Raw genomic sequence first — 22,982 nt, forward strand, 5'->3', positions numbered from 1 at the left:
GGGTCAAGTCGACCCACCCCATTTACATGCATAGACAAAAGCGAACTTAAGATCTAATCTAACTATAAAGAGGGCATACATGTAATATAAAAAAAAACTAGGACACAAGTGAAATTTTAAAATTTTAATAAATAAATAAAATTTTAGAAGAAAAATATGTATACAAATCACAAAAATTATTCTTTTAGAGGGGGCAAAGTGTGAGTAGGTGATCTCACTGTCAATATTAAAAAAATATATTTCCATTTCATTAAAGTTATCAAATGGACAAAAAGTATGATGTAAAATAAAGTAATACAATAACACTTAATGAAAGAATATATGAGGTGTTTAATTTGTAAGAGAATGTTGTACAAGTACAACCTTAAGCCATGGTGCAGCCATTGTGGAAACTCAACTACTTTACAAAAGGAAATAAATAAAGAATAAAAACCAACAAAAACATTAGTCATGAATACTTAAGTTTGTTGTTACAATCTTTTTTTTTTCCTTCTTTTTAATTTTTTTTTCCTATATTAAAAAATTCTATACCTTATTTGATCAGACTCTATTGTATATACTAACAACAAAAATTAAAGCAATAAAAAATGTTGATATATAATACTAGTTTGGTATTTATTATTTAAATTATTCCTCTCTTATGTTGTTGATCCCTTTTTCTTTTAAATTTATGAGAAGATTGTTGTTTGGTTTGGTTCCTTAATCTCATATTAAAGGTTAAAAAGCATGACTTAGGCTAATTTGAACTCAAAGCATAAAATCAGAGAATCCAATACATATATATATATATGCCTTTATAAACCATGTTGGATTTAATATTATATTATTGTACTTCATTTTAATTCTAATAAAACAACCAAGTATTAATTTATTTTTCTTTTTTTTTTCTTTTTTTTTTCCAAATTATTGTGATGAAATTATTGACAATAGGGATTTTTTAGATATATATAATGTCCTTAACAAAATATGGGGACAAATCCTCTCATATATTATTTTTTGTTTTATATGTGTTTGGATTTAAATTTTATGTTTTTTTATGATAATATATATATAAAAAAAAATTAAATAGAATTTGTCTGGTCTAAACCCTACACATAAACACATTGGCAGATCCTATGAAGTGAGAGCCTGCTCCCTCACAGGCTTTTTAACTTTTAAATTTGTTTATATTTTTTTTTACATTTTTTTTTATTCTTTCATAATATTCTTCACTAACTACCTGGTACTTCTAGAGTGCACCCCTTTAAAATAGATATATTAGGGCACCCTTTTTTGTTTTCTTGATACGGGATGATTTTTGAAGAATTTTTTTTATAATTATGTATATTACAATTATTTAGAGTTGAATTTTTAAATAATTTAAAGTTTTGAAAATAATGTCGAATAGTTTGTTATATGCGTGACTGTTTTTTTTATGCACGTAGAAGATAACCTGATTGAAATTTGAACCATATTTTTTATATTGTAAATTATTCGATTTTTTTTGAATAATTTGCAAGGAGCTCTAAATCACTACAATGTACACGATCATAAAAAATTATGCCGAAAATCATTTCAGTACCAAAAATAGGAAAAGGGTGCACCGATACTCCCAAAAACATCGAGTGCACTCTAGAATTTTCCCTAACTATACATTTTTATAGGGCTGAGCATTGGGCGGGTTGGTCGGGTTACAAGGCATTTTTACCCGTCCAATGTCATAATCGGGTTAGAAAAAGTGACCCGTAACTTGCCCAATTAAGAATTTTTTTTTTTAACCCGTCCAATAATTTGGGCGGGTTAATCAGGTTAACCCGCCCAAACCAAAATAGTATTTTTTTTTAAACAAATGTGGTATTTTTTTTTTTAACATTTTTGTAATTTTTTTTCTTTTAAATACTAGTACTAATAGTGTGAAGTTTATATTTTTAAGCTTAAAACAATATTTTAAATTTATAGTAAAAAATTAAAACAAAACTTAATTAATTTATATATTTATTTGAATCTATAAAAAATAATAAATTCTTAATTGGGTGGGTTGGGTTATATTGGGCGGTTTAAATTTTGGTCGGTTTATTCGGGTTGCGTTTTTTGGCGGGTTTTTTGGGTTGGTTTGGGCGGTTTATTCGGGTTGTAAAATTTTTTCCACAACCCTACATTTTTATACATGTCAGAATTTCTTATAACTAAAATAAACTCATTATGAAGTGCATGCTCACTATTAGTTTATTATAAATACATATATTTCACTTAATCAAATATAAATGTATCATTCTCCAAAGTATAAATAAATATATAAATAAAGCTAAAATTTTGGGTGTAAGATCCAACATGTGCACATTACGCAAGCAAGTTTGATCAGAAAGTGATATTCTTCCTTTATTGATAAGTAAATTGTTACTATTTCAGGTTACTGAAAAAACTTTTATGGTTTCACTCATACATATGTACACTCAGCTACTTAGATGCATTTCTATTTTTTTACCTACAAGGAATCATCTTCTTTTACTGTTTGGTAGTTGTCAAAGTATTAAAAGCTTAAGGAAATTTTATTTAGAGATACTTACGGTGAAAGTACCCAAGTTATTACGTTGGTAGCGCTTAAGTACCCAAGTTATTTTTTTAGCGACAAAAGTACATTATGTCCATATTTTGGTACAGTTTGTTAAAGTTGTCAATACTCACCGTTAAGTTCGATTGTGACACGTAGACGAAAGTACCTAATTAAATGGATATTTGCGGTGAAAGTAAGCAATTTAAGAAATGTTTACGACAAAAATACTTAAGTTACAAGTAAATTTCACGACATGTAGGTGGACTTAACGGCGAAATAAATAGTTGCACTAAACTGTACCAAAATATGGACAGAATGTATTTTCGCCGCCAAAAAAATTACTGAGGTACTCAAGTACTACAAATACAATAATTTAAGTATTTTCGTGGTAAATGTCTCTTTTATTTATTTGTTAATAAAAAAACCTAATGGGACAGACAATATTCTTGAGTACTACAAACTCAGAGATTTAGCCACCATCTTCACCTTTTTGATTCAGTACCATAATAAAAACAGAGAAAGAGGATCAAACCCTATATTTTTTTTTTTTAAAATAAGTAGCAAAATAATATAATTGATTGATTACATTCCCAAACAAACAGATGACTGTTTAGCATATGCCTTTTCATGCAATGCTTTTTCCTCTTGCTTGCACTTCCAAACTATCTAATTCCTCCTTTCTCAAGTTTTCTCATATTCTCAGCTTCTTCTTCTCCTCTTCTCTATCTCTCTCTAACATCCAAGAAAGCTATGATTCCTTATGATTTTATTATATTAATAATTGGGGGTTTGTAACTTAAATATTTAAAAATAAAACAAAAAAAACTCCTCATTGAAATAACACCCCCCCATTGGTGCTTCTCTTATTTAGTATATTGTCTTAGCTTCTCCATCATCTATCCAAACTCTCTCTCCCACCAAGAAAATCAAGAAAGGAACTAAAATCTCAGCACTAAGTTATTGAGGAAGAAACCATCTTCAAGAGATGGGCGGTTGCGGCAGAAGCAGTGGCGGTGTCGTTTTCCCTATATTTTTCTTCTCTTTTTTCTTCTTATTCTTCTTCTTCTTCACTTCAGGTGATTTTGCAGTTGCATTATTAGTTTTTCTTACAAAGATTTTGGTTCTTGCTTTGAGTTTTTTAATCTTTGTTTTTTTTTTTCAATATAGTTTTTATAGTTTTCACTCTTTTGGTTCCATGTCTTGGATGGAAAATAAATGTTTCATCTTTTTAAGCTAAATTAAGAGGTGTCATCACAATTTGGAAGTTCATAATAGGATAAACATATTATGAATTTTTACAATGTTTGAATTTCTATATCTATCCATATATATATGTATAGAAGTTTATAGAGAAAACAAAGGAAAAAGAACCAAGTATAGGCAGCATAACGATAAATTCATGCAAAAGGATTTTATACACTATTATGATTGTAGCATATGTTATATATATATATATGTATACTCTAATATAGTCATGCATGCATGTATAGAATTATTGGTTGTTCATTTCAAGTGTTCTAGTTCCATTCATTTGTGGTCTTACCAACTTTTCTTTCCATTATCAATCTAAAGAGAACTAACTAGTCATCATAATTATTTGGTTTCTTCAGGTTTAAGTTTGGAAGAGAAACCTCACTTGAAAGCAATCCAGAGAAATGAAATTAAAGGGAATCAAGAAAACGAGATACCTTTCTCAACTTCAGGGTTCACTGAAGAGTTGGACTCCATTCCTGTTGTCAACCCAACTCCAACATTTACTCCTACACCTTCCTTCAATCAGCCTTCCCAGACACCACCAACACTGACACAGCCAACCCTGGCAACGCCAACCACCACAGCGCCAACCACCACAACGCCAACCACCACAACACCGACTACAACACCGACCACAACGCCGACCACAACTCCGACCACAACACCAACATCATCATCAGGTGGCAACTGGTGTGTTGCGAGCCAATCAGCTTCAGAGACTGCTATACAGGTAGCTCTCGATTATGCTTGTGGCTATGGAGGTGCAGACTGTTCAGCAATTCAACCAGGTGGAAGCTGTTATAACCCGAACACTCTCCGTGACCATGCTTCTTACGCCTTTAACGATTACTACGCGAAGAATCCCGCCCCTACTAGCTGTGTCTTCGGAGGAGCAGCTCAAATTTCCAACACTGACCCAAGTAAGGCTTTATCCTGAAAACTTAACTCATCAACCAGATAAGTCAATCAAAATCATCTGTCCAGAACATGAATTCAAAACTCACCCTAGTAAGTTTAGTGATTGCTAGAAGTGAGTTAAACTTAAAATTACTTATAAAGACAGCATAGGCTTTACATGGCATACTATGAAAAAAGAAAGTTGTCTATAAGTATGTTGTTAGCCACCTTTTAGAGTTCTAAACTTTACAGAACTTTTGATAGATTTCCTACTTTTCAACATCCCACCACTATACGATCTCAGATCTCGAAACTTTTTGCACACTCAATATCTAGAACTAGAAAGATATGGTTTAGATTAATCTCTAAACAACTAAATGTGCTTCTCATTGCAGGTAACGGCAACTGTCACTACACATCAGCTAAAGCATCATCCAGGTAAACTTTCTAAACTTCTTTTAGAATATATTTCCCTTGTCCAAATATAGACATAGGAAAATCAAATTAAGTTCTTGGTTGCAAATGCAGCATGCCTCCACCAGCCCCAATGAATCCGAGTCCAATGAATCCGAGCCCAATGAATCCAAGTCCAATGGTTCCAACTAGCATGGACGCACCTGCCATGGATACACCACCAGGATCATCTATCTTCGGTACAGAGCCAGTAGCATCTCCCAACTCAGCCATCTCAGTTTCATACTCCAGAACACTTTTATTCATCACCACCGGTCTCTTTGGCGCGACCATTGCAGCAACCTATCAGTAAACAGAATAAAACCATGTCCAAGGTATTTTCTGCAAGGAGGAGGCAGTTATTACGCTTGCCGCCACCAACGCCAGAAGAAATTCAAGGAGGCAAAGAGAATCTTGAGCTATAGTATTCTCTCGAGGCCCCATTCTTAGCATTTGAGTTATTGTTATACTTTATATATGCATACCTGTTAGTAGACTAAGAAGCAATAGGGAGAAAACAGAAGAGGAAAGAAATTTAGGTTCTTGTACTTGTAGGCACATCGTTGTTCTCTCTATAGCAACAGAACAAATAAATTATTATACAATCTCATCAGGTACTTCAAACCCAATTTCACACTGAACAAGCACTAAACATTGACTGGCTAATTTATTATTAACATAAAACTGAGCAAAAACTCAAAGAATTAACATAATTGAAAGGACCTATTTCTGGAAGTACAGGAATCATAAACTTTCCTTCTAAAGCAAATTTTTAATGTCTTCTAAATTCACAATTGAATAAGGCATTTCACAACTAACTAGAGATAACAATTTTAAGAAAATGATGACCAACACAGTCTCTCACATAATGAAATTAGCTTGGCTCAAGGGATTTGCTGTCTTAACATAATGGCAGAGTTAATTAATATATTTTTAAGATCACAAGATGGAATTATACAGCCATCTAGATATTATCGGTAAAAAAAGTGGCACGATTTTATAACCGAAATGAAATTAAAAAACTCGTATCACTTATCTGTTAACTTTTTAAAATTTTTTCTTAAATATACCTAGTATTCAACATGAATTCTGGTGGACAGTAAATCTTAGACTGAGACACTGAAAATGGTAGCACAATGCACTAGTTAATTTATTGGCTTATATAAAAAAAAAGTACAAGATATTGTAAGTTGACATTTATTATGCACAACAGCAGTTATCTCTTATTGCATTGCTGAAAAAGTTATTCACACACCTAATCTAACAAGTAAAAAACAAAAACAAAAAAAATCTATGACAGCACTCACATACTTATTTAAAACAGCTTGCTATTATCACCCTTTGCGGATTACAAAAGATTATATTAGCAGCAACAATGACACAGCAGTGATACAAATGATGCCAATGGTGGCAACAATTGAACCTTGGTCAAATGATTTCTGCAAGCTTCCCGTACGGGTAAAATGCTGGAAAGCCAAATATCCCGCAATCACCAATGATATTATAGCCCCTTCTTGTGTTCCCCTGCCAATGAAGAAAATGAGAATGAGAATGGGAATGATAAATAAAATAAACAATGCAAACTAAAAGTATGGTGAACTGGTATGTTACCTAAGCCTCATAACTTGATGAGGAGCCACAATCACCAACAATAACGCCAGAAATGGCAGCTCAAGCTCACCTAAAAGTATGACAAGTCCAATACAAGATTATCGAGAAGGAAAGTAAAATTCAGAGCTATTGAGAAGGAAAGTAAAATTCAGAGCAAGCTACACAAAATGCAAGTATATAGAAAAAGTAAATAAAGAGAACTTACCAGGAATAGAGAAAAAGAGGCGAACAATTAGAGCTAAGAATGCAGCCCAAATACCATACTCACCCCTGTAGTAGAATTAACCGAAATTTAATAGGCATAAATCCATTGAAAATTGGCTCAGTACTTGTTGGTGCTTTACGGTATAGCATTTTAGAGAGAATATCTGAAAGACTTACTTAATCCATGAGATGATACTTGCTGGTGCTTGAATGGCAAACAATGGAATGAGAAAAGATTTATGAATACCAGTTCCCTTAGCAACCATTAATATCCTGGCATAGTGATTGGACATTCATCAATGCATATTTTACTAATCGAATATTTCTTGAAAAAGAGACTACAGTGTTCATTCAATAATATCAGTAAAAAATAATATTGCAAAGGAACTATCCAATAACCATTAGTGATTGCAAAAATGAATGAGCAAAAAAGTTGATTAATCTAATCTTAAAGAGCATGGCTCTTAAGGCATGTTTACTAATCCATAACTAAAAAAACTTAAAAGAGAAAGGGTTTGGAAAGGAAGAGGAAGTAATAAAAAATTGTCATATTTTCAAATCTTTATGTGTGATATAAGCTTTTTGTTTCAAATAAGTAAGCAAGCACAAGAAAAGATAAGAAAGGAAAACACTTTTCTAATTTTCATTCCCATTACGGTAATGATCAGAAAACAAGGCCTTAATTTTACAAGAATAGGATAGTTTATACTATCTCAACCCATTATTTGATAGTTTTAGGCCATACAAGATTCAGAATTCTAACTTGAGGCATCTAACGCAGATATTCAAAGAAGATAAACAGTACATTTCCAAGACAAATCACTAGCTAAGTAAGTACATTTAATTAAGGTTTCTACTATTTTTATCAAATTCCTCAATAAATCAAACTGAAAAATAATCATTTTTAGAAACTTAGCTGAAAAGTAATAAACTCAGAAGACAAAGATATCGAGCTGACACGTGCCATTGTATATACGTATGCATACATATACATCATAGAGAGAGAAAGAGAGAGAGAGAGAGAAGATTACACAGAAAAAACTGTGGAGATCCATTGGAGGTTGCGAACAGAGAGTGGCGCAGCATAACACACAGCACCGGATCTCCTCCCATTCTTCTTCCTGTCCATCAACGCCATTCCCTCGTATCCAAACGACAATCTGAACCAAACCAAAAAAAAAAATAACAATTGATGCGAATCGAGAGAACAGAGAGGTTCAAAATTTCAGATACCAACCTGAGAGGATTATACAGCCTGAGCGAGCTCGAGCTCGAGCTGGAATTCAAGTTCAAACTCTGAGCTTTAGGAACGAAATTGACTCGCTTGGCCGGCTGCTGCTGCTGCTTCTGCTGAGTTCGAAGTGAGAAGAAGCCATAGCTCTGGCTTTTGTAGAGAGAGAAAGTAGTCTGAGCTGACGGTTTACACGAGAGAGAAAGCGACGCCATTTTTCAGTTTATTTTTTTGCAGCGATGGAAAACGAAAGCCACTATATAGATGAGTTAGGGCACACTAATCTTATCATGGGCAGTAGCTGTAGCTGATTCTTACCTCTGGACAAGACTCAGTGACCGTTCACTTGGCAGATTCTTATTGGTTGGAATACACACCTTATGTTGGGTAGCAGAAGTAGAGGATTATTGTCTGGCGTTGCTCTGCTTTGCGTGTGATTTAATTCCGGCTAATGCTCCACCTGACCTGTTCAGATCATCGGATCTCGAAATAAATAATTAAAATCTTGAAATAGCTGACGTGTACATATTTGCCACGTGTACGTACTGTAATAATGCCACTTGGAATGCTTTTTTTCCAATTATTTTGTTCTAGTTGTATAAAGTATAAAGGTTTATACTATTTTAGACATTGTGTTTTATCTCATTATCTATTTGGATTTTGTGTTTTGAGAAATTATTTTTTGGACCTTGTGTTTTTTAAAATAGTTCAAATAAACTCCTAAACCCAATTTTCATCAAAAATTTTTGAACTAAAATCACAAATAATTCATCAAACTAACAACTCAGAACAAAAATACAGTCATTCTGCCTAAGAACTATATAGCTATACTCAACTTTTTGTTTATCAAAATCAGGTTTAGGGGCTTATTTGAACCATTTTACAAAATACAAAGTCTAAAAAATAATTTGTCAAAACACAGAGTCCAAACAAGTAATAAGACAAAACACAAAGCCTAAAAGTGTATAAAACCAAACTATAAAGATTATTAGATTTGGTTTGGACCGTCCATTTTTAGTTAGTGCACAAAATGATTGTCCTACTTTTTTAGTCTTTGATTTTTTTTAATATTTTAGTATTAAATTTAAAATAATTAATTTTTTCTTAGAATGTATTGACACAAGTGTATCCAAAGATTAATGAATGCAACAAAATTGGAAATTTGAATTCAACTTTTGTATTTTTTTTTAAAAAAAGTAATACAACTTTTGTCTTAATTATAGATTTTTGCCATTAATATCTCTTTTGTTTTTTATTGTAAATTTTGTCTTGATCATTAACATACAACTTATCAAAAAAAAAGTCAATACCTTTAGCAAAGGTGGTTGGGTCTCATGGGTTTGTAGCCAAGAGTTCAAACGGATGATTTTCATAATTTTCATATTTATTATAAATTTATATAAATATACAGGACACTTTGAATAGTTACTAGTATAATGATTACTTTAATATTAATTATTAAATTAAGATTAATAGTTTATTTCATAATTATTAATTAATATTTTTAAAAATAAAATTTAATTATTTTAAATTTTTGAAAGGACTATTTAATATTAATTTTTCATTCTTGATTCATTCTTTTTATCCATTATATGAAAAAAAAATTGGAATTAATGAGAATAATTAAAGTGATTATTATTTTTCCAACTAATGTTTATTGTCTAATTAATCTGAAAAAATCAAAATTATTAATTTTATATATTTTATTTATTTATTTTTATCATCATTAAAAATTTATTTAGTGATTTATTATAATCATCTATGAATAATAACTATTGAAAAATCTTTCATAAATATATATATAATTTGTTTATTTTATGGTGGTATTATTTACTCTACTATTTTATAATAGTGTATCAAGTTTTACATGTAAGTTGTTCGACATTATTTTCCTTCGAGTAAAATATTAGAAAATGTACTGCGAGATTTAAAGAATAACATAATCAATTACGCGGTGTTTGATTTGTAATTGTAATTCATCTTATTGTAACGTGTAATATTCTAAAAAAAAAAATTATCCCAAAGAAAATAAAGCTGGTCATGCTAGTTTAGAAATGTCATAACAGTAATATATATATATGGGTGCACTTTTAATGGTTACTACCTATGGATAATTACTTCAATATTAACCATTTGATTAAGATCAATGGTCCATATTTATAGTTGTTAATTAATATTTCTAAAAATAAATTTTGATTTTTCAAATTTTTGGAAGGTTTACCTGAGAAAAAAAAACATATTTATTATGAAAATATAATATTGTAAACTTTTTATTTTTCAAATACATGTCAATTTTTAAATATAGGTAGTGTCTCTCATTGGTTGAACACAACATTTATTATGACAAAAGAAAAATAATTAAATTCGAAATTAATTCAGAAAAAAAATATTTACGTGTTAGTGACTTGCTATACCAAGTCACTATGTTATCAAATCATCATAATTATTAGTACCTATCTATGGGTAATAACCATTGAGAAGTCTTCTATATATATATATATTTTTTTTTTGGTGTTTTTATAGGCATCTATTTTTTTTTCTTCACACTTCTAAATGAACATTTATAAATTTTTTAAATTCTTTCCAAACACATTCTAAAAAAATTTAAAAACAAAATTATCCATTAGTAAATATTTAATTTTTATTTTTTTTCCACCTTCATAATATAATATTTTTTAAAAATAATCTATTGCTCTTAATAGAAAAAAAATATTAACATTTCTAAGAATAAAATCTAATCACATTTTTTTAACTCAACATAAACATAATAATTTAAAATTAAGAAAATTATATATTAGAATCAAAATCATTAGTAAAATTAAAATATTCAATTTTAATGTTTCACAAAATTAATAAAAAAATTATTTGAAATAATTAATTTATATAAGTGATATAAGTCTCTATTATTTTATAATATTTAGGTAGAAAAAATAGATTTTTTCTACAATTCTACAGATTCCCCTATCAAACTTTCATCTTTCATACCCTAAAAAAATGAAAAATAAAAAATAAATTCATCTTTCATACTAAAACGACTTGTCGTTTCGTTCTAAACGACAGCAAAAACCAAAAACTCCTGGAAGAGTTAAGAGACAACTCCAAAGAATGGCGGATACTGTCCCATGAAGAACAACTCCTCTCTCTCTCTCTCTCCAATTGTGTATAATGGAAGCCCAAATCAGTGTCTCTGAAACAGAGCTTCATCCTGAGACTATGGATTTCGATTCTCCAGGTTCTCACAAATTTTTGTTTCGCTTACTATTATGTATACTTCGCTTATCAACCCTAATCTTTAGGCATATTTTTAATTCAAAAAATGTATTTAACTCGGTTTTGAGATAAACATTTTGGGAAAAGTTTGATTTTTGAGCAGAACCAGCATCTGGGGTTGCTCAATCATTAAATTTGTTTAGCTTAGGGCATGGCTGAAACCTGTTTTCATATGGAATATATATATATATTTATATTTGTATATATGTAAAGCTATGTAATCATTCTAATGTTGTTATAATGTGTTTGAATTTGTTTTCAGCTACTTTTGATGAGCTCAATCTTCATGAAGTAATTAACAAAGGCTCATTAGACTTTGACGAATGGATTTCACTTATTAAAAAGATCGAGAAAGTGTATCCTGTAAGTTCATTATCAAAATTTTTATTTTTTTGGTTATAGAAGTTCAATGATTACAGTGAGAAGTTCAATCATTCAACTTTAATCTTGTAGTGAGTGTTAAAGCAGAAAATATACGGAATAACTTAATAAAGGTTGTGATTGGAACATTGCATTGGCATTTGGCATCAATTAAGTTAGATTTACTATAGGAAACATTTGACATCTTTGGTAAGAAAGAAAGAAGAACAACAGGGTTCGAATAGTTGTGTTTGTACTCTAACTAAATCCAATGGCCTCTGCTTTTACCCATTCAAACTTATAAATCATTCACTAGATTAGACTACTCCAGGTTCAATAACAAAGAGTGATTGATGTAAGCAGATTAGCACAATGCATCTTGGGATTTAGCAAGGAGTGACGGTAAGCTTTACCCAATTGGCCAGAAAAGGTTTCACAAGCTATGTGATCTTAGGCTTAGTTGTCGCCTTACTTATTATTGCATTATGCTGCCTATAGATTGGTGCTGAGTGGAGATGGTTTGTTCTGGGTGATCACTGCAGGATAATATCGAGAAGATTTGCTTAGTTTATGATTCCTTCTTGTCTGAGTTTCCTTTGTGCCATGGATACTGGAGAAGGTATGCTGATCATAAGGCCCGCTTGTGTGATGTAGACGAGGTTGTTGAAGTTTTTGAAAGAGCTGTGCAATCGGCAACATATTCTGTCGGTGTTTGGGTTGACTACTGTAACTTTAGTATGTTGGCTTTCGAGGATCCATCTGATATTCGCAGGTAACTCAATATTGAAAATAGAAAAGAACTTTGTATGGCTTGTTTGCATTGGTAGTAGTTTTTGATGGAGTTTTTAACTTCCACTGGTTTTAGTGGCAATAATAGTATGTTTCTGATTTTTGTGGAGAAAAATAAGGTCATAATATTAAATGTATGAATTTCATCCTTCATTAAACAATGTTAAATGGAACAAAGTTGTGTGAGTATCAAGTAAAATCTAGTTGCTTCCTTTTCCAAAACTGTTTTGTTTTCCTTCAGAGGTCACTTCTTCAGTCAAAGTATATATTCTTTATAAATTCAGGAAACTTGTTTCCAACGATCCACTATCACACCATGCATCCTTCCAAAACAATTTTGAACAGATTTTTGAGTTGGTAGATCCTACTGTCCTCTATATATGTTGGAGGACCGAATTTGTGCAAGGCACAGTTATTTTCTTGAATCACGGTGATGTCAGATGCCAATTTCACAAAATGAAAAGTGTTTATGGGCCATGGTATTTCTGCAACTGTTCTTCCTTCACTGAACATATACATGTGTGTGTGTGTCTATGAGCAGTTCTGTTAAATAATTTTTACTCAAGTAAATGTACCATATCGTCTAGTCTTGCTGTTTATTTCCTCAGATCCGCTTGCTTATTGAAGCATAATCATATCACAAAGTCAACTAATGTTTCTCAAAATTTTCTGCAGATTATTTAGAAGAGGCATGTCATATGTTGGTAAGGACTACTTATGCCATGCTTTATGGGACAAATACATTGAATTTGAGTTATCTCAGCAGCAATGGAGTTTGTTAGCCCAAATTTACATTGAAGCTCTTAGATTTCCTACTAAAAAGTTACATCGTTATTATGATAGGTATCATTTGTACTTTCTTGTTGTTTCTATATCATTGTTGAAACTTCCTACAGAGAATAATAATTTTAGTGCTTTTGTTTAAACAAATTCCCCAAGTGCAAGCAATTAAATCCCAGAACCTATAGCTTTCTAAAATATTTTTCCCATTTGACTTTATTATTTGGACTGTGAAAGATTTACCTGTTTCAAGATGCTTACCCTGTTTGTATGGTTGCATTATTATTTTCTTAATCAAAGATTTTGATTTGAAATAGTCTGGAGGAGGGGCACGTTTGTCGCATAATGTTTCCTATCTTTGCTGTTATTCTTATTCCTTTCCTTTTTTTTTTTTTTCCAGTTTTAAGAAGTTAGCTAACTTATGTACCAAGGAGTTGGGATGCGAAACTGTGGATTCATGGTCTGGATCTTCTGCTGAAGATGAAGTTCCTAAAAGTTATAGGGCAGATGCAATTTCCTCTGTTATCAAAGACCTATTGGAGCCATCTATCAGCTTGACCAGGTCAAAAGCACTACTTCAGAAATATCTATACATCGGAGAGCACTTATATCAGGAAGCATGTCAGGTGGAAGAAAAAATTAGCACTTTTGAGATGAATATAAGAAGGTCCTACTTCCATGTCAAGTTTCTTGATGTTGATCAATTAGAGAATTGGCATCACTATCTGGACTTTGTTGGGATGCAAAGGGATTTCGACTGGGTTGGTTTTATTTTGTTTATCATTTATGTGTTTATGAAACCTCCACTTGTCACATTCTGTAACTTCTTATGCAAATGTTATCATATGATATCTAAACCTTCTTTCTATTGTCACATAGGCTGTCAAACTTTATGAGAGATGTTTGATTCCCTGTGCCAATTACCCTGAGTTTTGGATGCGTTATGCGGAATTCATGGAAACAAAGGGAGGAAGAGAGATTGCAACCTACGCTCTCAACCGAGCAACACAAATTTTTCTTAAGGTGTGTCCCTTGACCAAGATTATGTTCTTCTAATTAAGGAACTAGCTTTTTCTACACAAATATTTCTATAATTTAGTATTGAGCATAAGTTTTTCTGATAAAAACCTGAGTGGCCTAAGCAAGACCATAACTTCTGAAGTGCAAGCCTCTTAAGTCCAGGATGAGAAACATTCTTTGTTTAATGAACTTCTTGGGAGATATATTTTCTGTAGTATTAACTTACAACTAAAATGAATGACCCTTATTAATCTTCCTAAATTATATTTATTTGTCACTTCAATGTGAGTAGAAAATAGTTAGGTGGTTTAAATTAGACTCATCGTTTTTGCTTCATGCAAAAAGGTTCATAAAGGTGTTTTTCCTACTAATTGACACTCATACAATGTGTCTTAAATTTGTATTGGTCAAGATTTTTGCATTTGTGAAATTCAAAAAGGTTTCGATTTCTCTAGAGTTCTCTTAGTCCACTAAGATTTTGTCATCTAACAAATTTTAGTTTCAGATTAATTATTGGACTTATCCTATTAAATAGATTTATCAGAGAATTAAAATATTGTTTTGATAAATGTATCTTGCTTCAAGTCCCATCAAGGACAACACGAGTAAGACACATTGACAAAAATCAAAATTCTGTGATGCTGAAGCTGAAGCTTGCCTGATTGCTGCTTTTTATAGGATGTCTTGACTCAATTGCTTTATACATGATTGGAGATGTTTATGCTCCTCCTCATATGTTCGTTGCAGAGAGTGCCAGCAATGCATCTTTTTAATGCCAGATTTAAAGAACGTGAAGGAGATATAATTGGGGCACGCACTGCACTTCTTCATTGTGACGGAGAGTCAGATTCTAATTTTGTAGAAAATGTAGTAAGGAAGGCTAACATGGAAAAGCGTCTGGTAAATCAATGTTTTCATCGTGTAAAAGAAATGTTGGTTTTCATGTACTCTAGATGCAAAATAGGGGCATTTATTTATTAATTTTGCAAAATTTTCAGGGAAATTTTGTAGCAGCTACTAATATGTATGAAGAAGCACTGGCAATGGCCGAACTGAAGAAAATGATGAATACTCTTCCTATTTTATATGTTCACTTTTCTAGACTTAAATACATGGTGGGTAAACCTTCTCTTCCCTTTTTCCTTTTTCTGTTTTTGGATTTTTATTGTATAATTATTCTCAGGATGTGTCTACTTTTGCTTATATTTGGTCCAGTGAGGCATTTTTTATTACACCTTTTTCTTTTTCCTCAGAGTTAAATTTTCTCTTCTAAGATTTTGTTGTAATTTTTTTCTTCTCTTAGCTGTACTGTTATAAGCTGGTGTTATGAAATTATGATTAAGTTTCAGAGGCATTATTGCATACAGATCACTGATAATGCAGATGCTGCAAGAGATATCTTAATAGAAGGCATCAAACGCTTGCCTAACTGCCGGTTACTTTTAGAGGTATTTATGTTCCTTGAGCGTCTATCTATTCCAAGCATTGGTTTTCAAAACTGACATTTACCTATGCTGAAAATATTGACTAGTTTTGGCACCAAAATACATGTCTTCTCCTACATGTTATTTAAAGATTAATCCACTAAAGCATTAGCAGAGTTTAAATAGTGCGTGTAAGTATAATTAACTTTGTGGTGATACTTAAAGTGCAGTTCCAGAGTTAGCCAGTTTTCATGGATATAAACCCTGTTTACATACAGCAACTATCCTTAGTAAAAATTACTTCCCAGAAAGAGAGCAGCTGCTATCAAAATTTAGCTTCCTCTCCAGTGGCTGCAGTAACAAAAACACCCAAGCTTGCCCTAATGATCAAACAACCTTAATGACTTCATGAATTGGTGGAACACTGTATAATTCTATTCAAAATTTGCTTTTATTTTGACCTTACCGTACCTTAAGATTCCTGACTGTTGATTCTGTAGGAGTTAATAAATTTTGCAACTCTGCATGGAGGGCAGCGTCACATACATGTGGTTGACTCTGTCATAGCTAATGTAATATCTCCAGGGTCAGATGTGTCTCAAGGTTGGAATGCCAAGGATGCAGAGCATGCTTCAAGCTTATATTTAAAGGTTAAAAATAAACAATCCCTTTTGAACTTATTGATACAGAAATACCTTAGCTAGCATCATTTCATTCTAGCAAAAAGCAATTTGTGTTTCATTTATTTTATTGCACCGTACCCTTATACTATATTATGATGTGTCCACAAGCAAAATTTCCTCGTCAGTGTGGGGGTTGTTTGTTAACACATGTTGGTTCTCTGCAGGTGACTCAAAATCCCCATTTCTGGTGGAAGTGTTTGTGCTCTCACTTTAGACTATCCTTCCCTGGACACTTTTTGTTTTTTTGACAAACCTTCCCTGGACACTTGATCAAACATGATCTGTTACTTTTTTCAGCCTATTTTTTTTTTTTACTTATTTTATTTTTAACATTTATTGAGCTCTTATCTAGTGCTAATGGTTAATGGTTATTGCATCAGTTTGTGGACAGTTGTGGAACTATTGATGAGGTTCGGAAGGCTTGGAATCGGCACGTACGGCTATTTCCAGACTCTTTCAGGACAGCCTTTTATGAGCAGTTAACTACACATGAAAAGTCATTGCAATTGGATAAAGAGGGAAGAGAGATTAACATTGTCACTAAGCATCAACAGCCACCTGGAGATTCCAATCCTGGCTCTCTGGTCCGGATGCCTTTACAAGACAAGGAAATGTCATTGTTAGAAAATAGTGGTACCAGTAAGTCTGACCAGGATTCCTCTAACCTGAATATATCAGAGCAGAAGCTTGTAGCACATGAGATTCATGATATTCAATTTAAGCAAACCCCCACTAGTAACCAATTTCCTCTTGAAGAAGCTGACAGAGGTTCGGGGGAGAAAGTGATGTTGCCAGCTCGTAAAGTTACTGAGCAATCCAAGAAAGATTCCCCAGAAACAAATGTATCCTCTGTAGAGTTAGTATCTTTTCCTAAGCAGCCAACAGAAGATGCTACTACTGAATTAAATGCGCCTTCATCAAGTTTAAAACAGGAAGTTGCTGAAGAAACCGATTCTTTACGAACTTTAAATGAATACTCAACTGGAAATGATCACAAGCAAGATTATGACCGTGAACCTCAGCGAGATATGCAGCCACTTTCACTAGAGAGTCTTTCCTTACACAATCAGGGAAAACCATCATCAGATTCAAAAAAAATTGTGTCTCCTGCGTTTGAAGCTCCTCAAGAAACCTGCATTTCTAATGAAATTATGGTAGAGAGCAATCAGCTAAATAATGATGAAGATCATCTTACGCACAGCCAAAGAAAGGCTGAAGATTATTCCCCTCAAATTGAAAATGAAGTAGTCAATCCATTATCTTCCAGGAGCCATCAAAACCCTACTTCAACAAAACCTAGATATCAGCAAAGTAGGCCTGCAAATAGTGGAGGAAACTGGCACCGAATAAATAATTATGGCAAAGTTCGTAGAGAATCAAAATTTGGATTTCGAGGGCATCTACAAAAATCACATCAACACAAGCAAGGTTCTACACAACACCACCCACGAGCTGAATTGAGCGGTCCAATTCCTATCAGTCAAGGTATCCCATCTCAAAGTGCATCGCCACAAACCCAGCAGATTCCGCAAGGAAGCCAATCTCAAATTCAATTTCAAACAATTCCTCCTCCTAATATACCGCCGCCGCCTCTTCCACCTGCTACCTGGCCTGTGCAAAATATGCCACAACCAAATTATGCATCTTCACCTCAACCGGTACAAGGTAGTGGAGAGCAGGAAATGCAAAACAGCCAAGCATATAATCAAATGTGGCAATATTATTACTATCAACAGCAAATGTTAATGCAACAACAGCCTCAGCAACAGCATTTGCATATGTCACAAGAGTATCAGCAACAATATACTCAGTGGCAACAGCAGCAATACCTGTATCAGCAGCAGCTTCAGCAGCATCCTCCTCCGCAGCAGCAGCTTCCGCAACAACCTCATCAGCTCTACATGCATCAAGTACCACAGCAACCACAGCAAGAACAAGCCAGACAAGACCAACAACAGCAGCAAAACACTCCATCAAATATTCAGGAGTGGAATCACAACAACTATCAACAGGTTTGTCATTGCAACCTAATTTTTATATTTTGATAAGCATTGCAATTTGCAACCTCAACACATTTGAATATAGGGAGCAATTCAAAATGGAAACTACTTTCCCAGGGCCATAGTCCTAAGATACCCTTATTGTGCTGGTCTTAACTGTTTCTTAGCTTACATCCCTTTTGTTCCATCTAAAAGCTAATGTTTTTTAGAGCAAAGTTTTACCTAAAGCTGATCTTGAGCTGCTCTCAAGTTGAATAATAATTAAAAAAAAACCCTTTCCATTGTGGATCCTTATGTCTGGTACGGTTCCATATGGAGGCCTACCTAGCAACTTGCTAGAGTTTTCTTCCCTCAAATATTTTAGTGTTATTAAAACAAATGAGTATTGTTTAAACGTCCACTGTTACCGGCTTACCGCTTTGTGGTCTTAGCTCAATAATAGTCAAAAGTATGTATAATCTGTGTTCATATCTTGAGTTAGCTTAGCAACTAACTATTTGTTCTTACTGGCAATAGGACATGTCTTTGGAACTTGATGGAAGTAATCAATCTGGGGCGGAACCAACAGCCACACATAATATAGCATCTCATGAGGTGAGTGAAACCAATCACTCTGATTCAGTTTCCAAAGGCTCTTTGTTTTCCCTTTTTCCTGTCTTCAATTTGGAACAACTTTGCAATATTATGCTTTTATGCAACACTTTTTCTTTTCTTGGCTTCATATAGGACCAAGCAATGCCACCACTACATACTTCTACTGCAAGAGAGACAAGTGAAAATGTTAAATCTCTAAATTCCAACGAGCAATCTCCGGCGAAACAATGAGGTATGTCAAGTCAATGTGGGTGTGGGATCACCATCCATTTTTTCTGCTCTTAACCTCTTAATGTCTGATGTAAGAAGGGATTCAAAAACTTATACAGAAAGGTGTTTTGGTAGAGAAGAAAAGATGGGCCTTGCTTGGTGGTGTTAACACCTTTGATTACTTTGTAATCTCATCACATATCAATGAAAGATGGTAGTTGCCTTCTTCCTTTTTCTTTTCCTTTTCTTAAACTTACAAAAGTGTCATAAATGAAAAAGAATGAGAATCTTACAACATTCCAATGTTACTCACTCTAACTTTTATGCCCAAAGAAAATGACACCCTCTTCTTATCCACTAAGTTAAAATGAAATCACAGCCATTAGACCATTTTTATTGCCCTTCATTTGAAATTTACACTAATTATTAAGATATATATTATGTGAAAATTATAATCCAATCATATGATGATTTCTAGTTTCAACTGTGGCGCAACAATTTTTATTTTATTTTATTAATTTTGTGCTTTGTTTTATTTAATTGTTAAGTGTTGTGAATTTTTTTTTATTTGTTAGAATTATTTGGTAGAAATTTTGTGAATTTAATTATTAATTGTTTATTTATTTATTAATTTATTTTTGTGAATAAATGAGTTTTGGTTGAATGTACTAAGGTGCATGGTAGGTAGTGATGGATGCACCTTAGTAATTGTGTGTGTGCATGTGCATGGTAGCATAGTGTGCATGCAATAGATTTTCCACACATTTTTTTTATTTCATTTTATTAGATTTATTTTTTTATTTAATTAGAAAAAAATAATAAAAAGAAGAGGAAAGGAAGAGAGGTGGACGGCAAGAGTGGGAAAGGAATAAGAGAAGATTTACCTTTTTAATATTAATCTAATTTCTTTTATTATTTGGCAATTTATAGTGATTGATTTATGATAGGAAAATGTGGTAATTTAGGGCAAGGATTAGGGAATTGGGTTTGGGAAAGTTCTCGTTCCCACTAAGGGTAACTAGGTTCGACCAAGGGTGATAAAAGGAGAGAGAAAGGAAGCCTCTTGGCTCGTTTGGGTGGCTGCCGAATTTTAGAGAGAGAAGGAGAAGGAAGAAGGCGAAGAAGGAGAAGGAGAAGGAGAATAAGGGAATTCAAAGTCTCTAAGGTATGGGTTCGGGTTATGATTTCTTTTCCTCCTCTTTTTGGTTCTAAGTTTAATGGAATCCATGGTAATGCTAGGTCCTAATCTCACAAGAGCATAGGGAGTGTGGTCTAGGGTTTCGGCCTATAAGGGTAAGAGTGTTTTGGTTCCTTATGTTGATCTATAAGAGATTTTGGCTTGTTTGGTCTAATGATTTGGTGATGATGATAAAGTGTTGGAGGCTAGCAAAAAAGATAGTGACCATAGAAAATGGTGTGAACCCTTATAGAAAACATAAATTATATAAATAATTATATATATTTATATAATTTACTTTTTATAAAGAATTTTTAACATTTTGAATAAATATATGGTCCAAAGGTTATTTTTTAAAAATAAAGGATAAAGCAAGTAATCGGCCCAAATATAGTATTTAAATAATCGATGTATCTATTTCTATTTTTAACATTTTGACAGTTATTAAGGTCCACAAGTTAATTTTAAAAAATAAAGGTTCCAATAGGTAATCGGCTAAAATACAAGGTTCAAAATGGTGTGAACCATTACAGAAAACATAATTTATATAAATGTGTATAATTTAATTTTTATAAAAAATTATGAACATTTTGAATAAATACATGGTCGATAAATTTTAAAAAGTAAAGGGTCAAAATAGGTAATCGACCAAAATACAATGCTCAAATAATCGATCTATTTATTCATGTTTTTAACATTTTGACAAAATACAATGTCTAAAAGTTAATTTAAAAAAATAAAGAGTTCAAATGGATAATCGACGAAAATAAGCCTTATGCAAAATATAAATTTTTTATACATAATTTTGACTATATATATATAACCACTCAAAGCTTATAACAACAATAATAATAATAAATAAAAATACATGTACAACAAACTTTTTTAACTTTATTTTTGAAAAATAATTCCTACCCCACAATTTCCAAAAAAATATTTAAAAATATATATTTTTTAATAATTACAAAAGAGTATGCACGGTTATGTTTTATAGTTCTTATATAATATAAGGATATTTGCGATAAAAGTATCTAAGTTATACAAAATGTTGCACTTGAGTACCCAAATTATTTTTTTGATGGCAAAAGTACCCAAATTTAACTTTTACTTGCATCGTTAGTACTCGTTGTTACCTTCTAACAACAAAGTTAACGGTACAAGTAAAAGTTAAACTTTGGTACTTTTACTGTAAAAAAAAATTTGGGCACTTAAGTGCAAATTTAGACAATTTGAGTACTTTAGCCGGAAATATCATTTTTTTTATTTACAAATTTGTGATCAATAACAAACCATTTAAAAAATATATCCAATTTATTATTTTTTTTATTTTAAAAGATATGATAAAACTGAATTTTTTATTTTAATTGTATTAAATTAATATTTTAGGATAAAAAACAATATGTCAAAACCTTTGTGTTAAAAAAATTGGTAAAAATGAATCAATTTTTATAAATAAAATAAAAAAAAAGTATTGGACATCATTCTTTTAATTTGAATGATTTGTTATTTCATTTGAGATTGTGAATTTATAAGCTTATAATAAAAATTAATAAAAAAAATGATAGCTGTGGCTAAACTACCAAAATTATACAAAATATTACACTTAAATATGCAAGGTTTTATTTTTTTTGGCGACAAAAATATAAGTTAACCGCAAACTTTATCGTTAAATGGTAACAATGGGTATTAATGGTGCAAGTAAAAGTTAAACTTAAGTACTTTTACTATAAAAAAAATAATTTTGGTACATAAATGCAATATTATGTATAACTTCGGTATTTTCACCATAGATATCCCTATAATATATAATTAATTAATATTTACATTAGTATACCTCATACATTTGATCAAAATTCACCTATAAATTTATTTCCACCAAATTTACTATGGATCTCAACCTCTTTTGGAACTTCTACCAAATTTAAAAAATTGGGTGCCACTAAAATGGATAATTATGATTAAAAAAAAAAGTAATAGTGTTACGTCTAATATTTGTATTAATTTCGAATTAAACACCAATAACGAATTAGTACATAAATTTCAATCAAACTTGTTTAATTAATAAACATAACTTGATTCGTTTAAAACGGACTAGGCATTTATTAACATTTTTCATAATTTAATTTAAATTAACATTTCATACTTGTATATTTCGATAATATAATCATATCAAACAAATCATAATTTGATACAAAAGCCATTTATTAAATTTAGATACACGTTAATCATGTCATACTCGTGTTTAAATTATTGACACACTTACAAACCTTAAAATCAATTATTGTATCATGTCATAATCGTGTCCACAAATTTATACGGCCAAATATGATTAAATTTTGGTGGAGTGACAAATTTTGAGTCCTGCTCCAGTTGAGTTTTACCAAAATTTAAGCAGCTAATATATGGCTAAGTACATATACATATACATATATGTATGAACATTAGAGCAAAAAGGGCTAAAGCAACTTATCAAAATGATTCTAATCAAAACA

The 22,982-nt window shown here is 31.8% G+C and overlaps 3 protein-coding genes across 4 annotated transcripts; 2 read left to right on the forward strand and 1 right to left on the reverse strand.

The window, feature by feature from the left end:
- Positions 1-2,711: 2,711 nt before the first annotated feature.
- Positions 2,712-5,747, forward strand: LOC133802530 (uncharacterized). Its single transcript, XM_062240858.1, has 4 exons — positions 2,712-3,609; positions 4,144-4,707; positions 5,080-5,122; positions 5,213-5,747. The coding sequence occupies exons 1-4, from the start codon at positions 3,519-3,521 to the stop codon at positions 5,448-5,450; spliced, it is 936 nt and encodes a 311-aa protein (XP_062096842.1). The 5' UTR covers positions 2,712-3,518; the 3' UTR covers positions 5,451-5,747.
- Positions 5,748-6,263: 516 nt separating this feature from the next.
- On the reverse strand, positions 6,264-8,424 carry LOC133802531 (cold-regulated 413 inner membrane protein 1, chloroplastic-like). Its single transcript, XM_062240859.1, has 6 exons — positions 8,190-8,424; positions 7,984-8,112; positions 7,130-7,225; positions 6,954-7,018; positions 6,749-6,818; positions 6,264-6,661 (listed from the first exon to the last, which is right to left on the reverse strand). The coding sequence occupies exons 1-6, from the start codon at positions 8,396-8,398 to the stop codon at positions 6,496-6,498; spliced, it is 735 nt and encodes a 244-aa protein (XP_062096843.1). The 5' UTR covers positions 8,399-8,424; the 3' UTR covers positions 6,264-6,495.
- Positions 8,425-11,257: 2,833 nt separating this feature from the next.
- Positions 11,258-19,539, forward strand: LOC133802198 (pre-mRNA-processing factor 39-2). 2 transcript variants are annotated; one of them, XM_062240475.1, is made up of 13 exons: positions 11,258-11,415; positions 11,716-11,816; positions 12,356-12,585; positions 13,278-13,445; positions 13,783-14,143; positions 14,262-14,405; positions 15,150-15,302; positions 15,401-15,517; positions 15,752-15,850; positions 16,327-16,476; positions 16,890-18,521; positions 19,026-19,103; positions 19,236-19,539. In XM_062240475.1, exons 1-13 carry the CDS (start codon positions 11,349-11,351, stop codon positions 19,332-19,334), a joined length of 3,399 nt encoding a protein of 1,132 aa, XP_062096459.1. In that variant the 5' UTR covers positions 11,258-11,348; the 3' UTR covers positions 19,335-19,539. The 2 variants fall into 2 exon arrangements, with proteins under 2 accessions (XP_062096459.1, XP_062096460.1); XM_062240476.1 differs by having other exon boundaries at positions 15,770-15,850.
- Positions 19,540-22,982: the final 3,443 nt, after the last annotated feature.

The sequence above is a fragment of the Humulus lupulus genome, chromosome 9, assembly GCF_963169125.1.
Source record: "Humulus lupulus chromosome 9, drHumLupu1.1, whole genome shotgun sequence".
Classification (NCBI taxonomy): Eukaryota; Viridiplantae; Streptophyta; class Magnoliopsida; order Rosales; family Cannabaceae; genus Humulus; species Humulus lupulus.